This window comes from Orbicella faveolata, unplaced genomic scaffold (genome assembly GCF_042242905.1).
Source record: "Orbicella faveolata isolate gen_17 unplaced genomic scaffold, um_ofav_v1 contig_35, whole genome shotgun sequence".
NCBI lineage: Eukaryota > Metazoa > Cnidaria > Anthozoa > Scleractinia > Merulinidae > Orbicella > Orbicella faveolata.
In genome coordinates, this window is record NW_028301564.1 from 29,237,501 (window position 1) to 29,255,784 (window position 18,284).

The window sequence follows — 18,284 nt, forward strand, 5'->3', positions numbered from 1 at the left end:
GGTTACTTTTACTTGAAAGCGTCAACATTTCGACTCAGAATGAAGGAAAAGACTTCTTAGCTACTTCAATTTTTCAAAATTTTCTAAGGGGCTGGGGGCATGTTTTCTAAGGGCTTGGGCATGCTTTCGAGCGCTGAAGTTGGTAACCTCCTGGGGGATTTGGGGGCATACTCCCCCCCCCGGGAAATTTTGACATTTAGACGCTTGGAATTGCCATTTTCAGCCTTTTTCTAGTCACTATTTGGACCTAAAGTACAACCGAACCTATGACTATTTTTACCATGTTTTTGTTTAACAACCGTTCTTTAACTCAAAATCTCAACGGCCTCAGTCAGGTAATCTCTCTATCTATAATCTTCCTTTGAATTTGGCGTAACCCTTACTTTCTGCTAAAGACGAGAAGACCTTGGTAGCTTTCCCATGTCTCTCTTTTCCTTCCACAATGCCATTTGTTGATAATAAAACTTCATATTCTTTTAATGGTGACCCACTGATAAAAATATGAAGCAGACTTTCGAATATCTCTTTCCTTTTTCCTTCAGCGTGTTTTTAGGCGTTGTAGAGCACTGCTCACTCAGCTGAGAGTGAGAAAAATACTCAGCAATGACGGACTCGATTTATTCGACGTTGGACGCTTTAGCGCATGTAAGAAAGCCTGGGTTTCACGACCCGTCGACATCGCGCGTGAGAGAGGAAAACACATTTAAAACTCTGGAAATGCATCTTCACTTCGACTCAGACGTTTAAAACAATCACTGCATTCTCAGTTCCGAAATTCATTTTCGGTCTATCTTGCCATTGGTACATGGTGTCACTTTCCCTATTTCGCTGGAGTAGTCTGTCGTTCGTCGCCAATTCATAGCTCTCATGTCGCCGTTTCAAGGCCATGTCGCTTGTCGGAATTTACCCCTAACAGGGTCTCAGTCGTCGGAAACGTGAATTTAGGAAGCAATCGTGACTACAATCATGGTGCCATTATAAGGATTTATATGGGTATAAACAAGGTGCTGTTGCTCCTAAGCGAACATGGGGACCCCTCATTTTTATTTCAAAATTTAAGTTCCTATAATATAAGCAATCAATAGGCAAAGTTTCACAAAAATCTCAGTGCAAGTGGAATGACCTTAATTTGTGGATACATTATTCATAATTTTAAATAAGCCGACACTAAAACAAGAACTGCAGCAACTTCCTATATAGCTGTTTTGTGAGAGGTTGTCCTAACCTCTTTCCCAGTGTCTCTCATCTTACCGCCCCCTTGGGCGAGGGAGGAGAGATCGCTCGCCCCAGGAGGCGGTAAGATAAGAGACCCTGGTAAGGTAGGCAGCGATGTCGAAAGGTATTATGGGTACTGGTGGGGGGGGGGGGGGGTTGTAGAAGGAAACAGCACAAACACGTGTATTCCAGCTTCCTCCCTCATTTCTAAATTGCTGTGAAAGAGGTGGATAACATAATAAGAAAGAGCAGTTATTTCTTTATAGAGCTAAATTTCTTCGATAGGGAACATGCGCGGTTTTCCGACTCCGTCTGTGAAAGTCACTGTCAGCGCGGGATCGAACGGAGGGAAGTTATGTTCGGGACATTGCTACTTGTCAAGAAAACAAAGATCCGCTGCTCCGCATCTCCCTGCATTTTCATGCCAAATAACTCATACCTTTTAAATTTTACTTGCGCGTTGCCAGACTTTAACTAAAAGGCTAAGACAGTCTTGCGCCGTAGTTACACGAGAGCCTCAACTGACCTAAGAATGAACGAGTTTAAACTAAACTCGATTGGTCTGGAAGACGTCACTTGAAGAGGGGGCACTGGGATTTTCAGTTTAGCGGTTTTAGCTATTTTTTAGACCAGATTTTCGGTTTTTGTGGCGACAAATCTCGGTTTTTCGGTTTTGGTGTTCATTGCAGTGTGCGGATTTTTCCTTTTTTAGCATTTGGTTTTAGGTTTTTGTCAAAAATACTAGCGGGTTTATGGATTTGGCATCCAATGAGGTTTTTGGTTTTTCCTATTTGGGTCCCGGTTTTAAGAGCCGCAATTATGTGCATCCACTGGTCACATGTGACCGGTTGATTCAACGCACATTTCCATTGAATCTCCAAACCCCGCAAATGGAAATGTAAGGGTGCGTTCCGGGAAGCTGGGGTGATCTGGATCAGGATCAGTGATCCAAGATCACTCGGATCATGGTACATCAAAGATCCCGGTGAATCCGCTCAGGTCACGGATTCATCGGCTACTTTGATGCCCCATGATCCGAGTGATCTTGGATCCGTGATCCTGATCCAGATCATCCCAAACGAACGCGCCCTTAGATTAGGGATTTTCGATGGACGTTCCCCAGAACTATAGACATTGTGTTATGTTCTTGGGTTAGACACTTTACTCTCACAGTGCCTCTCTCCACCCAGGTGTATAAATGGGTACCGGCGAACTTAATGCTGGGGGTAACCCTGCGATGGACTAGCATCCCATCCAGGGGGGAGTAGAAATACTCCTAGTCGCTTCATGTTACAGAAACCGGGATAAGCTCCGGCCTGATGGGCCACTCGGCTCGTATGCAGACTTTACCTTTATAGGTATTTTACTAGGTTTTCGTATTTGATCGAATTGTTTGGCGGTTTAGGATGAATTTTTCTAAGGATTTGCGGGTTTCCAGACCCCAATGCCCCCCCTCCTTGAAGAGTTCCACTGCACTGTTCCTCTTGTCTTAAAGGTCGCACGATCAGTTTTCGTCCAATATGTCAAATGGAATATAAAAAAACTGAATGTTTTGAACGGAATAATAGACTTTTGGACGTCAAAAGAGATTAGGTTTAATTTGCAGCATTCGTCACGCAACGCTACTTCTCCCAGCCACCAGTTAGTTAGAGAACGACGACACCAGATATTGGCTGCGAAAGAGACTACAACATGGACATCACCGAAGGAGAACCCTAGTGAAAACATAGCTTCAAGTAAGCTTCAAACCTCACTGGCATGTTTGTTCGATTTTTACTTCTACATTTGGTAAGCGGGTCGGGGAAACATTTCCTATATCAGTTTGATTTTAATACATTCTGATCTGGTAGATGTAGCTCGATCCTTTATATATTTTTACTGACCTTCTTTAAACAAGGAAACTGGGCAAAGAGATTTGTGGATGGGTTACGACAACATTATGTCCATATAAAGAGCCTACATCATAAATCTTTCCTTTGTATTTTCATGAATTCCTTCCGTTACACCGTCACGCAACTCTTCTCACTGGCCGGAGGAATCAGTGCAGCGTGAGGGTCGGAAATATATTAAATAACAATTGCTAAAGTGACGGTAGATTTCGACTTGAACAAAACTGATCAGTTTCACACACAGGTTGTGTTCAGAGCAAGCAAGGTAGTTATCTTCACTAGCCACGCTTGATTTCTTTGTAGGCAGTTTTCGGCGGGAAACGTGACCAAACTGGCTCAGGCATGAACAACGTCCCAGCGCGGAAAGGAGAGGGGTCTTTCCGAAGCTTCCCCCTTCCCGTATTTTTAACTCGTTGAAACCCCTGGCGTGGTTCCCTCTTTTTCTGTTGTTTTTCGCTTATGGCCATAACGCAACGTACAAATGATCTTATCCTCATTCTCCCCGTTAATCTCCCTGTTTCCACTATCTTGAAAACCCCACGGGTAGCCGTCGTTTACTCCCAGGTTCCCGACCCCTTGCACCCGCAGACGTCACGCAATTTTCCTGCCCCACGTTCGAGGAGGAGGAAGATTGCGTGACGAGGCCAAAAGAGCGTCTGCGCTGCGTAAGAGGCCACGCGCATGACGGCAAGGGATGAATGGACACCATTAATTGTTTACGTCTACCTGAGTTTTTATTACAAAAAATGATTTCGGTAGTCTAGCTACAATACAAATGGCTGATGGTCATATAAATGGATTCTTAATGATTTCGTTTGCAAATAAACTGGTGCTTACTTCAGCAAAAAATAGACATCAAGTGTTTCTTAACGGTACAAATCGTACGAGCACGATGATTCATTAGCCGACATCATCATTGATCAGACTCTTTCACCGTTTTGCGGATCGTTCCTGAGTTCATTCAAAACTAATAAAAACGAATCGATAAAAATATAAGCCAAATAACTTTGCCTGTAAAGGCACTGGAAAAAAAAATCTGCCAGCTAAAATGTTGCTGCTACGGGTGTATATATTTCGAGAACAAGACGTATTCTGTCAAAAATGTTTCCTGTTAATTAAATTTTAGGTGAATCTATGCAAACTATGATGACTATGTAATGAGACATTCTGATTTGAACTTTCATGCATTTTAAGTCCCCCCGTTCTATCTGAACACTGCTTCAGCTAGAAAATCAAACATTAAAAGTCACTAGGGACATTGATGAGGATGGCGAAACTCAGTTGCTACTCTCAGTTGCACGAGCAAGTGTTGATCGTGGCCACGTTCACTTGACGTCCTCCGATTGCCACATAGGACTGTACTTTAGTTGTGTTTTTGGAACACCTGATCTCCCGATGAATATGAAACACCTTTGGGAATGTAAATGGCCTGTAAAAAAACAAAAGGCTGTGAGCGTTCCGTGGTGACGTAAATTCCCAGCTTTAGAAACGAGAAGAGATCTGGCGAGAGTCTCATCTCGCAAAAGTCGCTTGTGAGATCGTTACTGGAACAATAAAGATTCTCATCTTTTATTTTGTCCCTTTCCACAAGCCACTGCGAGATTATTTCTTTTATGAAAGCCAAAAGTTTTCATACCAAGTGTAAAGTTCGTAATAGTCTTAATCTTAACTTCATTCTTGCTTTGGTTTTGTGTAACCGCCCTATCGTGGTTTTGCGCCTTGGCAATTCTAGAGGCAATATATTACTTTGCACTGCAAAACATGACTTCATAATCCGATGCAAAGAAACAGTTCTCCAATATGAATCCCATATATTTCTTATTATATTTGTTGGAATGACTGATCATCGGCCGATCTCAAGCTACTCACCAGTGACGTTTCTCCTGGATTGGACAGCGGTTGTTGTCGACACACTTACCCATATCGATGAGCTAACAAAAAAAAATTAAGAAAACTGAGGTCAGCATCGCGAACAATTTCTCGACTGAATTGCAGTATTAGCGTGGACACAGTTGTAGCTGTGACAACGCGGAGCAATTTGGCGGCAAATAACCGGAAACCATGTTGTTGTGCTTTGTGTCATCAGCCTTAGGTTCAAACCCTAAGATATAGCTAGCTATGTAGCTGAATAACAGTTAAGAAAAAAGTTTGTACGGAAGCGAGCGCTCAAAGCCGTACTTCAATCTATTACTTGACAGGGAGCATACATTCTAGTTGCGTAGGATAAGAATATAAACGGAATGAAAAGAACGGATAGTTTACCTTTGTCTCCTGTTGTCATCTCTTACACGAACTAACACAGAAAAAAGCTACTCAAACAGAAAAAAGCAAAACACTAACACTCAACTCTTACTTAGGCCTTCGCGCTTTGCAAAATTTCCAGAAACCAAATTTCTAAAAATTTCTAGAACCAGCACAAACTGTTCGTAGAAATGAAAATTTACATTTTGATATAATCAAATCTTGACGAGTTATTTCCTGCCTCTTCCCATAGCATTTCTTGTTCGCCCGATATATTTTTACATACACACCTTGGTCCGGACCGCGTTTTCGCCCTTGGCATCAGTGTACTGTTCAGGGAACGCTTCAAATGCTGACACTCGGTAACAGTAAGGTATCACGCATGAGCAGTCCTGGATGACTTCAATGCTTCGTTTACCTATGAGAACAGACAGTCTCCAGATCTTGTCACAAACGATTTTAATTAATGAAATGACATCTACGAGAGTTTGAATAGGGTGCAGCCTATGAACAGGCTCCTTATTGCGTTACAGGGATTGGTGGAGAGAGCTAGGCCAGAGTGGTCTGGGGAAAACGATTTGACTAATTCTTAGCTATCAGTTTAATTCATCCAGAGCTCATATACTCAGGCTTCACGTTTAAGTGCTTCAGTAAATAGCGGGAAAATGGTAACTAACTACTTTTTATTTCGAAGTAACAAAGTAGTTTTCTTCTAGCTTGACACCATTCTGGTCAAAAATGCTTCGGTATTGTTAGAAAAAATAAAATATTGATCGGGACAATTTGAGAATGAGTTCTACTCATTTGGGGTGGGTCTTTTTCATGCAAATCAAGCTCGCACAAAAGTTTCAGATAAATCAGGCTCCATTTTAAAATAGATTCAAGAGGCGCCTCTTACCATTGGGAGTGGACGGTGCGAATGTAGTGACTCTGGTTGCTTTGCAAGCCATCTTGTCTCGGCACAGTCCCTCGCATGCCCCGACATCAATAGTGCGGCGGTACATAGTGCCAGGGTAGTAGGTGACCATGCGCGGAAGCCGCTGACAGGTTGAAGGCACCTTCTGACAGGTCAGAACTCTTTCCATCTCCGCTATGAATGTGTGGTAGAGTAGAACGCGCTTCATAACTAGCGAACTTGGGACACAATCATTGCTTGGCTTTGTTATCGCTTGGTTTGGAGACTTAAAAAAAGACATTTCGGAAAAAAGCAGTTAAAAAAAGACTTTAAGCCATAAACCCTCTAGCAATTTTTATTTATTTTTATAGGCAACTATTTTTTGTAGCAGGTGCTTCTGAGATCAGAAAGATAGAAACCTCAAGAGATTAGCATGGAGTGCCTCTCCCTCTCTCCCTCAAGTCTCCATCTCTTGGCCGCTACATGAGATAATGGATAACTTCAAAACTAACTGGTTTACATTAAAAGTATAACACAAACAGCGGTGATAAACATTTTAAAAACATGCTTTTATGAACTTGACGTTTCGTATGCTAGTCAACATATATTTTCAAAAGTATGACCGTTACAATTTTTTTTTGAAAAGCTATTTATTCTGTATCAATGGGGGTCTGGAACCTAGAAAGAAAACATCTGCAGTAGAAATTTAAGACGTTTCAAACGGAAACTGTCTGTAAAGTGAAACAATGGAAAAGCTTTTCTAATAAAGTAAAAGCTTTTCATTGCTGACATTGGCATTAAATGCTGGCTGCAACTCCTGAATAAACAAGGTCTCCTTAATCTTACAATGGTAGTCAGTTTTGGCGGACGTCAAAATGTCAAAATGGTCCCATTTGATGTTTTGACCAGTTGTTTTAACGTGATCAGCAATAGCAGAAGAGTGATCAAGTTTCAAGAGGGCCTAGAAACGTTCCGTTTCCCCGTCGTGAAGTCTTCGTTTCGTTTTCCCAATGTAAAAATCATTGCAGTCCCAGCAACTAGCTTTATAAATGACTTCCGATAATTGTGATCGGTTGAGACGGTCCTTGTATGGGAAGAAGGATTTGGTGCGCCGGGTGTTTTGAAAAATATAAACTTTGATATTAACAAAAGAGTAGAAACGATTTACACAAGATTTTAGACGCTTAGTAATATGATTTCTATGGAGACCTATGTAAGGTAATAAAATAATAAAATCTTTTTGGGGGACTGATGCTATGGGTTCATTTGGCTTGTTCTTGTTCTTGTTCAGATACCAAGTTATCTCGTGCTCTGCATTCGCCAACATCAACTTGTATCTCAGGTTCTGCTGTAATATCTAATATAATGAGAAAAGTAGGCAAAAGGGTGTTACAAGAGAGATACAAAAAGAAAGGGAAAAGCTAACAAAATTTAAACTTTGAACCCAGAAAATATAATTTAATTTTGAGTCCTAGATGTGATACGTTTGGGGTACAAGTATACAGTTGATGTTTGCCGCCATTTCATAGCAAATTCCGGCTCCCAAGACTACGGAGATTAAGAGAGGGTTGCCAAGCAACTAGTAGCGCCACTCTGTTAAAAACTCGACGGATGCCATTTTACAAGTTTCACGAAATTTATTTTATGAAGAGAGCACAACCACTTTGCTATTAAACATGTTATGCTCTTGTGATGTTCGAAATAGCGAAGAAGGAACACAAAATTTCACAATAAAAGGTATGTAAGAATTTAAGAGCAGCCAAATTAAGTTAAACATCGTGAAAAGCTTAAGGCGGTTTTCAGTTGAGTATAGTAAAACCAAAACCAGTAATAACCCTGGCCAATCACAAAGGACACAGGCAAACCAGAGAACCAATCAAAACTCCAATATATGTAGCTGATGAGAAGTGCGGGAAAACGTGCGCGAGCGAGTCGCGATTGATTTTGGTTTTAGTTCTGACTGGATGACAAAGTGGCGCGACTTTTTAAGCCAATTAAAAAGCTGAACTGATTCATTTTTGGAACACTTACTATGATATCGAACCACGGAATACTTCTGCTGGCGATAGCACCTTTGCGTGAAACAACAAAACACAAAACAATTAGTCACACTTACTTCAAAAAAATTGATTAAATTTATGTTGTTACTCTCCTGTTAGGTTTTAAGCCAGTAAGGGACCGTTCATTTTTTATGAGGGAGGGGGGGCTGGTGGGATTTGGGAAGCACCATTTAAAAATCGCATGACCCCCCCTCAGCTTACCAATTTTTTCACATGGCCCCCCCCTTATAGCGGACATTTTTTTGGGATGACCCCCCCCCAAAAAAAAATTGAACAAACAATATTTAGATTTCAACTTTTTTAATATTTCTCTTTTATCCCCCTACTTCACGTTATTGTGCTCACTATGAAGACAATATTTACAATCTCTATACGACAGAGAGCTGTTGTTTAAAAAACAAATCAAAAGAAAGAGAAGTCAATTTCGGATCTCCTAGTTATGGCTCGCCCTGAGCGTGTGGCATTTGGCCTCTAATTGGCATCTTCCTCATCTGAATTGATGAATGCAAGAATGACGTCACTTGAGTCATCTTCTCCCCCAGAGTCAATGGCATCACTGTCATACTCATCAGTGTCACTTTCAGCCGTTTCACTGCTGTCAGCACTTGCCCTGTTGTCATTTTGTGTCAATGTCCTGGCATTTCTCAGTGTTGGTTGGCCAGCTCTGAGAGGACTCTTCTGCTGCAAGCATGAATGTCTTACAATTGCCTTTACTTTCTCACTCTTGCTGCTTTTCAAATGCTGCTTCAGCCCGTGGTGGTTTGAGTACTTGTTTAGTTCTGGAACACGTAGCTTTTTAAGCTTGGTTAGATCTTCGCACAACTCAGTCCAAGGATAATCCTCCTCCCTACTTAACTTTGCCTTTTCTTCTGCTCTCTTTTTCCTTTTAAATTCCAGCACTTCAAGATGCTGAAGATAATCCACCACAAACTTCGATTTGACGATAAACTTATCTGCAAATAGAGCAACGCTCTCTGGGTCAGATAAAACCAGCCTGCCACTTCCATGCTCTTTCTTCTTTATATTGTTAATCCAATCGGGGAAAGAGCGCATTACTACATGAGCATCATGAAAGAGGCTCATTCCAAAATGCGCAATAATGGCGAAAGGGACGAGTCGTTTAAGAAAAGGTTTACAGCTGAACGATCCAGGCAGTTTGACATCTTACAAGCAAAAGAAGCAATTTTTCTAGGTGCGGATGGCTGTTCAGAAGGGCGAGTGAGTTTTCCATGCAAGGGTACCAGTTGAAGCCCAGTGATGGAAGAAAACTGAACTTCTCCATCAAAGAGCACAGAGCAATGGTGGAAAAGTTGAATGTCATATTGAAAGATGTAAAGGAACACGATTCCACACTCTTTCAGTCCAATGGGCTTGCTTTAAAGCAGGGCGAAGAATTTGCCCACAGTTTTAATGTAAAACAGATCAAATGTACAGAAGCTAAGTTGACGAAGGTCACGCAGGACATGGAAGCACTAGAAAATAAGAAGAGCAATTATAACAGCATATTCAAAGGCATACTCAAACGGCACATCAACAAAAGGAGAAGGAAAAAAGAAAACCGCAGAAAGTCAAATGAAAGAAAGAGGAAGCGGACTGAAAACAACGTCCAACGAGTTTATGGAATCTGTGTTGGAAACCCGCTAGGAAATGATCTTCCACAATGCCTTGTGTACCCTCCTAGAACGGCCGTCCCGGTAGAGTGTCTTAAAGTTGAGGATGTTGCCACGTCGATATTTAGAAGAGATGGGCCATATATCGCACAGCTCTTGGAAGGGAATTATTTCACCAATGCTGCAAGAAGCAGAATCACCACCAACCTTGAGCGGGAAGTCAGAGATTATGTTTACACCTTCATGTACCCTGAAGAGTACACTCTGACGGAAAGCATTGCTGCTTCTTGCAGCATTGGTGAAAGAGACTCCCGTAGCAGCACAAGCGGCGACGAAGAACTCGACGACAGCGGAGATGAAGATGAGTGCCAGTGAAAGTTGCATTCGAAAATAACAGTCTTAAATTTTCAGTAGCTACAAATGCTTTTTGTCGCCAAACGTTTTTTTAAAGCAAAAGGAAAGTTTGTAATAAATTTGTATCCTGCCTTCTATGTTTATTCTATAGCAATTTTTTTGATATTCAAACATTATGCCATTTTAAAGTTTTACTAAAATATTTCACGTGACCCCCCCTTTTTCCCTTATTTTTTTGGGATGGCCCCCCCTCGAAAGCCATTTTTTTTCGCATGGCCCCCCCCCAAATCCCACCAGCCCCCCCTACCTTATAAAAAATGAACGGTCCCTAAGAACATCCTCGCTACAAACCAATTAGTTAAACATTATTTCATTCCCAAAAGATTCCCATTAAAATTAGTTAAATTCAAGTTATTTTCCACACAAAAAGGACAAGAGTCAATTCTTTGCGAGTTGAGGTGTTACTGTCCCATGCCAGTATATGTACAGTTTAAGTATCTCTGTATTTATCCATATTTGGGAAACCGCTTAAAACATTCCTGCATTCCTAGCTCGAGTCCTGGCATTGATATTAGTTTGTCTCACTTTCAGTAACATGCCGCCCTTAAATTTTATAGCTCAACCGACAAATGCGTTTTTCGCTACCGTCAATCAAATGTTCGGCGGCTCCTCCCAGCTTCCGACTACTACCGAACACTGCTTAAGCTGGGAGGAGCCGCCGAACATTTGATTGACGGTAGCGAAAAACGCATTTGTCGGTTGAGCTTTCAATTTTAGAGCCTGCATGTTATTGAAAGGCGCAGTAACTTCAGCGCGAATAATCTCCACTCTTACGAATGTGGATTTCGTTTCCGATGTCTCCTTACACGTACACGATTACAAAAAAAAAAATGTTGCTCTAGTGAAATCAAAATGTTATTCCCTTTCCATTAACTATCGACTGGGACCTCACTAGCGATTCATAAATGATCAGACTCCAGGTTTATAATTACTTCTGTCGTATTGCACATTAGGGACCGGTCATTATTTATCGCCTGTAGGGGGGAGGATTTTTGGGGGATCATTGGATTTTTAGGATGACAGAAGGGGGGGTCAGTCATAACTGAGAGCCCAAAAGGGAGGATCACTAAATGTCATATGCCCATACAGACTTGTTGGACGGCTATTTGGCACTCTAAAAAGTAACTTTGCAGTCTCCAAACACTTGGGATGGTTATGCTGGTTATGCTGGTTGCTGGTATGTCAATCGACATCAGTCACAGGGCTCTCAGTGGAACGGCGGAATTCTACCGACTGTAAAATCGAATGTAGCCACCTGTTCCTCTCATTGAAATTTGTATACATGTAACAATAAATTAAGACTTGCAGATTGAGACGTTTCAAGAAGAAAATAGTATTTAATTAAAAAGGTGAAACAGCGCCACTTGCTACATCTAATTTTATGATCATAACCAACTCATTTTCCGTAACACTTTCCCCCTAAAATGCATGAAATCGCATCTTTGGCCACGTAAAATTTCAAAATTTTCTGGGGCATCATACCCCCAGACCCCGTACGCTGGTTGCCCCTTCTGGCGAATCGGGCCTCACTTTAATTTATGTCGCTTGTTATGCTTTATTGGACGCCTGTGAAAACTACTGTTAGAACCCTGATCAGATATCGGGAAGACACGGATCAAGAGACTGCACCATGGCGGCTTCATTAATTTGTAAGTCAACATCATGATTAGAAATATTACTGTCATATGACCGTTAAAAGCACTAAATATACATAGCAAAAGGTGTTTCTATTTTCGAAGACACTGAGCGGGGGATCATGAAATTTATTAATAGCTATGAGGGGGATTCTTCAATAAAATAACATTTAAATGGGGGATCAGCTAAATGTTACTGTCTTTAGCCGAAAATCCTCCGCCACCCACGGGCCATAAATAATGACCGGTCGAAAGTGATAATTTGTATAGAAAGGCTTTTTCATGGTTTAAGATAGTAAGCAAAACAATCTTTATTATTTCATTATTTCTTTTTCAAAGGTATAAAAAAACCACGCAAGTTACTGCGCAAAATAACAGACGCCCCATGCAAAAGAAAACCATTGCACGGCAAGTTGGCTCTTGAATGGTTTTCTTTGTCACGAAATGTTTAATTTGTTTTTTTGATCGAAAAACGCGTTTCACGCCGAGAAGCTGAATAGATTTTCATTGCAATTTAAAATAACAAAATTTCGACTTCTCATTTTAGTGAAGAAAATTCATATTTTGGTGAAAAAACGTTTTCCCGTGTTTTCCACTTGGACCCCGTGTTTTCCACTAGACCCCTTGTTTTCTGCAACCCGGGACCCCGTACCCCGTTCCCCGGGACTCCAGCTCCGCGTTTTCCACATACCCCAAACTAACCATTTCTCCGGTGATGTTCTTGTGTCAATGGAATGGTGATCTTCGAGTATATATAAGATAAAATTTACATGTAATGGTGAAGGCATGCAATTACTTTTCCGAAATTATGGGCGCTTTCCATTCAACCAAAAATTCCGAAATTTTCGAAACGGAGACAAATGGTACAGAAATTTCCTGGGAAGGGTTCCAGAAAATCCGGAAATTGTTAAATTTCCGAAAAGCGAACCATTCAACCGAAAAATCCGGAAACTCCAAAATGAAAATCAAATGGAACAGAAATTTCCCAGATTTTTTTTTCGAACATTTAGGTATATTTCGCGAGGTTGTCCCCTTTTATCGGAAATTAGGTAAATCAGCAATTTTCTATTCAGCGCGAGTTCTTTTGGCCACGATCACCGTGATCATCCCATGCAAAGATGACGGGGACGCGTACTCGAAAATGGATTAGTATTTTACTTGCCACTTGTCTGTCGATAAATTCTAGCTAGAGCTAAATTCGTCAAGAAAACGTTTAATTCCAATAAAAACAATGCCCCGCGGTGTACTTGTTTGTTTTGCATAGGTTGGCTAAGAAATGTACAGAGATTTATAACGCGTGCAGAGGCGTTGTTCCACTCATTAAACCCTTTGTTTTGCGACGTTTTCGCTGCCGTTGTGGTTTGTATAAAGTCCCTGTTGTCATGGGCTATGAGAAGTCGCCGTATCGACGGATCAGTGTTCTGTGTGCTTCTATATTTGCAATTTAAACTTAGAAGTCACTGAATTGAAAAATTCCAAGCGCACAAAAGTACGGCTTATCGTTTTCCACTCTGGCGCATAAACCGGAAAATCCTGTTCCATTCGCCCCAGAAAATGTCCGGAAATTCACACCGCAATTTTTGGTCGAATGGAAAGCGCCCTACATTTGCATCTCCTTCAACTCAAACTCTGAATCTTTCGCTTCGCTGCGCGCCGCCGAAATCGTTTATGGCGGCATAGTACATTGAGGTGGGGTATAGTTTTGTTCAACCTCGGCAAAAAGATTTGTGGAACCAAGCCATTTTACCTTTCTCTACGTATTTTAACAAAACCAATGAACGCAACGGGACGCCTGCTTAAACATGTGATAGTAGAGCAATGAATCGTAAAATCACTACATTTAGTTTTCTGCCGCCCGGTTACCATACAAACTAACCATTTCTCCAGTGGCATTCTTGTACCAGTGCCCATCTCAGTCCACGAACTATATGTAATACAAAATTTACATGTAATGGTAAAGGCAACTGCGGATATTCCCGACATTGTATTTACATATTCAACTCAAACTCGTAAAGACAACCGGAATCTTTGGCTTCCCGCATTTTATATACGCACGGCACTGTCGTAATCGTGTCATAATTAAAATAAATCATAATTCATGGGGAAGAGGAGAAATAAACTACATCTATAAATTTGCAACATATTTTCGAAATCTAACAGCGCGCTATTTTGGTTTTGGCCTGGAAAATTGTGAATACTCTTTTACTCTTTTTAGCAACTCTCCTTTTTTTTAACAAATTCGACGACCATAAATTAAATGCGGAGAAAGGAATTGTGTTTTTATTTTCATTTATATTATAGATAGGACACTGCGCTCGCTCTGATTGGTCAAAACCCCATGTTTTATCAGAATATAAAACACAGAAAAAGCGTGTTTTATTGTTTTTCGCCACATTACCTCTACATCATAAAGTAAATGAAGAAGCCTAAGCCGTGTATTAAACTGTGATAAAACACTCCGGACATTTGAGAACACTCGAGAAATGTAGAAAACACGAGCCGCAGGCGAGTGTTTTCTACATTTCCTTCGTGTTCTCAAATGCCCATTGTGCCGTTTTATCACAGTGTAATACACGGCTCAGGCTTCTTTATTCGCTAAATAAATGTCTCTAAAGGCGACTCGCTTTTATTAACAAGCTGGTATGGTAAAAACGAAAACCTTAATCGTGGCTTTTGTAGCGAGGCTATTTTCCTAAAATTTAATCAGTGAACTCACTTAACTGGTATCTTATGTTTTTGACTCATAAATATTTCAGTACTCGCATTTTCCGTGAGTTGTGCAATAGACATTAGTTTCTCCACTTTTCCACTGCAATTTTTACGTTATTGCCGCGATTCGATGCAACAAAGCAGATAGTTCAAATCTGGGCAGTAACAAGACCAACAAAGAACTTTCGAAAACCAGCAAGTCGTACGGCCGTCGCTTCATTGGAATTAATCAGTCAAACGATAGGCTTACTTTGTAAGTTTAAATTTAGAGCGACTTTGACACAGTAAAGACTGGTTCTCGCCATTATGTTTTAAAATCTCTCTATTGCAAAGTAAACTATCATAATTTTCGAGGCGCTGGCAGGTGGCACAGTTTGCGTTTTTCTTAGTTTTCTTTAATGTGATCAGACTCCAAAATGTTGTGTTCTTTTCTCTGAAAGCGTTTAACGAGCTAGATTAAATGATAGTAATATTACCTACCCGGCTTTCGCCGTGCAGAAGGGAGAGAAGAGGAAAACAGCGGATATGATGATGAAAGTCAGCCGGGAGTCCATGTTTGCTCTTTGATCAAACGTACTGCCAGATAAGACCAGAATGAGAAAAAATTTACACTTCGCTGTATTTTATTGCTGCAGAATGCAGTGTCAGTGTTAACTAAGCCCCTCTTCAAATTAACAAACGGAGGGGGAAATATTTTGTTTTGTTTTGACGAAAATGAACTAAGTAAAGTTAATTTTTTTTCCTTACTCATTAAGGTCACTACACTACTAATTTTCTTTTTTTTTTTTCTTTTTTCTTTTGCCTGGTAGGAGAGCTGTTGACATAGTGTGTTCCCATTTCGTAGTCAACTCACGAGTCGTTCTGACGAGAACAGCAATAACGAAATTATAAACTGAATTTGAATTCGAAAGTCGAAAAGACGTCAGATTTGATTTATTGTATGGAGAAGATGCTCAGGGATCTTTCCTCTCCCTTCTCTATCTCGATTTTTCGTTACTCGGTTTTTTTTTTGTTTTTTTTTAACAGGAAACACATATTCAGGGAGATAGAAATGTTATTGATAACGCTGATTACGGCTGGCGCCAACCCACCCTAGACAACTCTAATCCAGAAATAAATAGCTCTTAACACAAACCTTTATTCAAGCTAAACATTCTCTTTCAGCTGATAAAAAGATTGCCGAGATAACCATTTTACGTGCTGTATTCCGCCGTCTCAAGGTCTTTTGCACAGGTATCAGTTAATTTTTAATTTCCTAAAGGACAATGAAGAAAGCTGGAAGACCACAACAGTTGCTGCAGTTCTGCATGGTAAGATTTTTCAAATGGATAAAAGAAAAGATCGTAGTTTGTTGGGAATTCTGCATTTTCATCGCGTGTTAATAGAATTGTTAAACAATTTAACAAGCCTCGACCTTAGAGTTTACCCTTTTAATACGTTTACGTTTTGGTGCCGACTAATGGGTATGGTACAGGAAACCAAAATTCAAGTAATGTCAAAATAAATAGTGCCCGCACACTTAATTTGGCTTTGTAGGAGGCGAAACAATTGAAAAGAGAGATAAACCAATTTGATAGTAATGCAGATAATGCAGGGTGCAAAAGGGTTGCATTAAAATGTGCCAAACAACGTCAGTATGAGCAATTTGTACCGGAAACCGAAAATCTGAAAAATGTAAATATTAGTGATACCATGGCGCCATTCTAAAGTGCCTGTTCAAGGCAGGAATGATATATTTTTTTCTCGTTTTAAAAAGTAATGTAATATTTAATATGGAACTATACAGCCAAAAAAAAAAATGGCTAATTTGTTTTCTCTTTTTGCGATGTAACACAGTCAAGTGAATAGGCTATGTATCAGGATATTCTATTTATTTATTAATGTACTGTTGTACTCATAAAATAACGGTCCAGCGACAATATTTAAAATTAGATTTGTTTGTCAAACACTTAAGGCGAAATCCGATATAGGAAATCGAGCAATTTCAACTTTTAGTGGAAAAAAACCTTGTACCAGAATAATTTTAAGTATATTACAGTCCTTTTTGCATTTTCTAAAAGCTAAAGATATAAATACTTGCAGGAAATAACACCAAACACAATTTCCCATGGGAAGTCGACGAAATAAATTTCAAAGTTCAGAGAAATTGTGTAAACACAGGTAAAATTTCATCATCGGTTTCATTTCACCAGTTCTATCACTGAACTGTTTTATATGAACTTCAACATTTGTTTTCATTTGGTGTTGTTAGAAATGATTTCACAAGCATGTTAAGGCATGGCTTATATCCAGTGCAGAGCCCCCGCAAAGAGAAAAACGTTTTTGGTCTAAAGCAACGTTGTTTTTATCTCAGAGGGAGCCAAAAACGTACCACAAACAAAATTTGGCATCCTTAGCGTGCCCCTGTGATCAAATTCTCGATATCCATTTTTTTTTTTACATTTTCACACACAATAGGTGTTCCCTAGACGTCTTGTCAAATTTCAATCTGTTACGAACATTAGAAGTCACGTTTTTTGGACCGTTTATTTCCGAGAATTTAGGGCCGCTATTAATTTTCCATGCTCTAAGAATTTGAGTAAATGACGACATTTACTCAAAAATACAGCGCGGGTGGAAATTATAATAACAGTTAGTACAGCAATTTACATAAAGAATAACAAAAACTTTGGCTCTTTTACTCGTGCAATTTTCTACACTAATTGTTATTATAATTTCAACCCGTGCGGTATTTTTGAGCAAATGACGTCATTTACTCCAATCCTCAACCGAGCCTTGGAACAAGGAAAATTAATGGTGGCCGTAAATTCTCGGAAATAAAGGTCCAAAAAAACGTGAGTTCTAATGTTCGTAATAGAATGAAATTTGGCAAGATATCTACGAGACACCTATTGTGTACGAAAATGTAAAAAAATGGATATCGAGAAATTGATCATAGGGGCACTTAAAACTCCTTAAGTCACGTTATTCATGACGTCACAGGCTTGCTCAAGATTTCTAAAATAAGCCAAGAATAGTGAGCTATCACGAAAAACTAACCAAAAGAAATTTTTAACCACTTACTAAGGTAACTATTTCTGTCCTGAATGGATGAACTCCTTAATTATTTAAGGCTATATATGGAAATACAGAATGTCACGTGATCTCTTTTACGTAATAACTTCTAAACTGGATATTTTAGTTGACTTCAGGACAGATTCTTGCAGGGGCCATTAGTACAATTATAAAAATATTACATTTGACAGTGATTGTATGTCATCTCGGTGGCCCATTTTCAGTTTTTTTTCCAAAAAAGAAAACAATTAATTATAGTCAGGTGACTTATTTTATCAAATTTTATTCGTCTTACAATATTAAAGGTCGTCGCGATTGGTCAGGCTGCCAGTTCTGCAAAGATTAAACCAAATCCTGGCAGAGTAATTACTGTTTTTCGGATTTTATGCAAATTAGGCTTGAGTCATGCCTAAACACGCTTGAGAATTCTTTTGAGAAGATATTTAAAACAGTCGCATAGAAGTTAACAATACAACATTAAAAATGTTGGTACTGTGTTTTTGTCCACTAGCTACTCGAAAATCTGGAGGATTCCCTCTTAACTTCTCTAAGATTAACAGTCT

At 39.9% G+C, this 18,284-nt stretch overlaps 1 protein-coding gene across 2 annotated transcripts; it reads right to left on the reverse strand.

Moving 5' to 3' along the window:
- Window positions 1-3,816: 3,816 nt before the first annotated feature.
- Window positions 3,817-15,313, reverse strand: LOC110056435 (uncharacterized). Of its 2 annotated transcripts, XM_020762914.2 has the most exons (8): window positions 15,148-15,313; window positions 13,835-13,882; window positions 8,272-8,312; window positions 7,536-7,597; window positions 6,244-6,526; window positions 5,636-5,763; window positions 4,974-5,035; window positions 3,817-4,533 (listed from the first exon to the last, which is right to left on the reverse strand). In XM_020762914.2, exons 1-8 carry the CDS (start codon window positions 15,219-15,221, stop codon window positions 4,395-4,397), a joined length of 837 nt encoding a protein of 278 aa, XP_020618573.1. In that variant the 5' UTR covers window positions 15,222-15,313; the 3' UTR covers window positions 3,817-4,394. The 2 variants fall into 2 exon arrangements, with proteins under 2 accessions (XP_020618573.1, XP_089129750.1); XM_089273624.1 differs by lacking the exon at window positions 13,835-13,882.
- Between the last annotated feature and the right edge of the window lie 2,971 nt (window positions 15,314-18,284).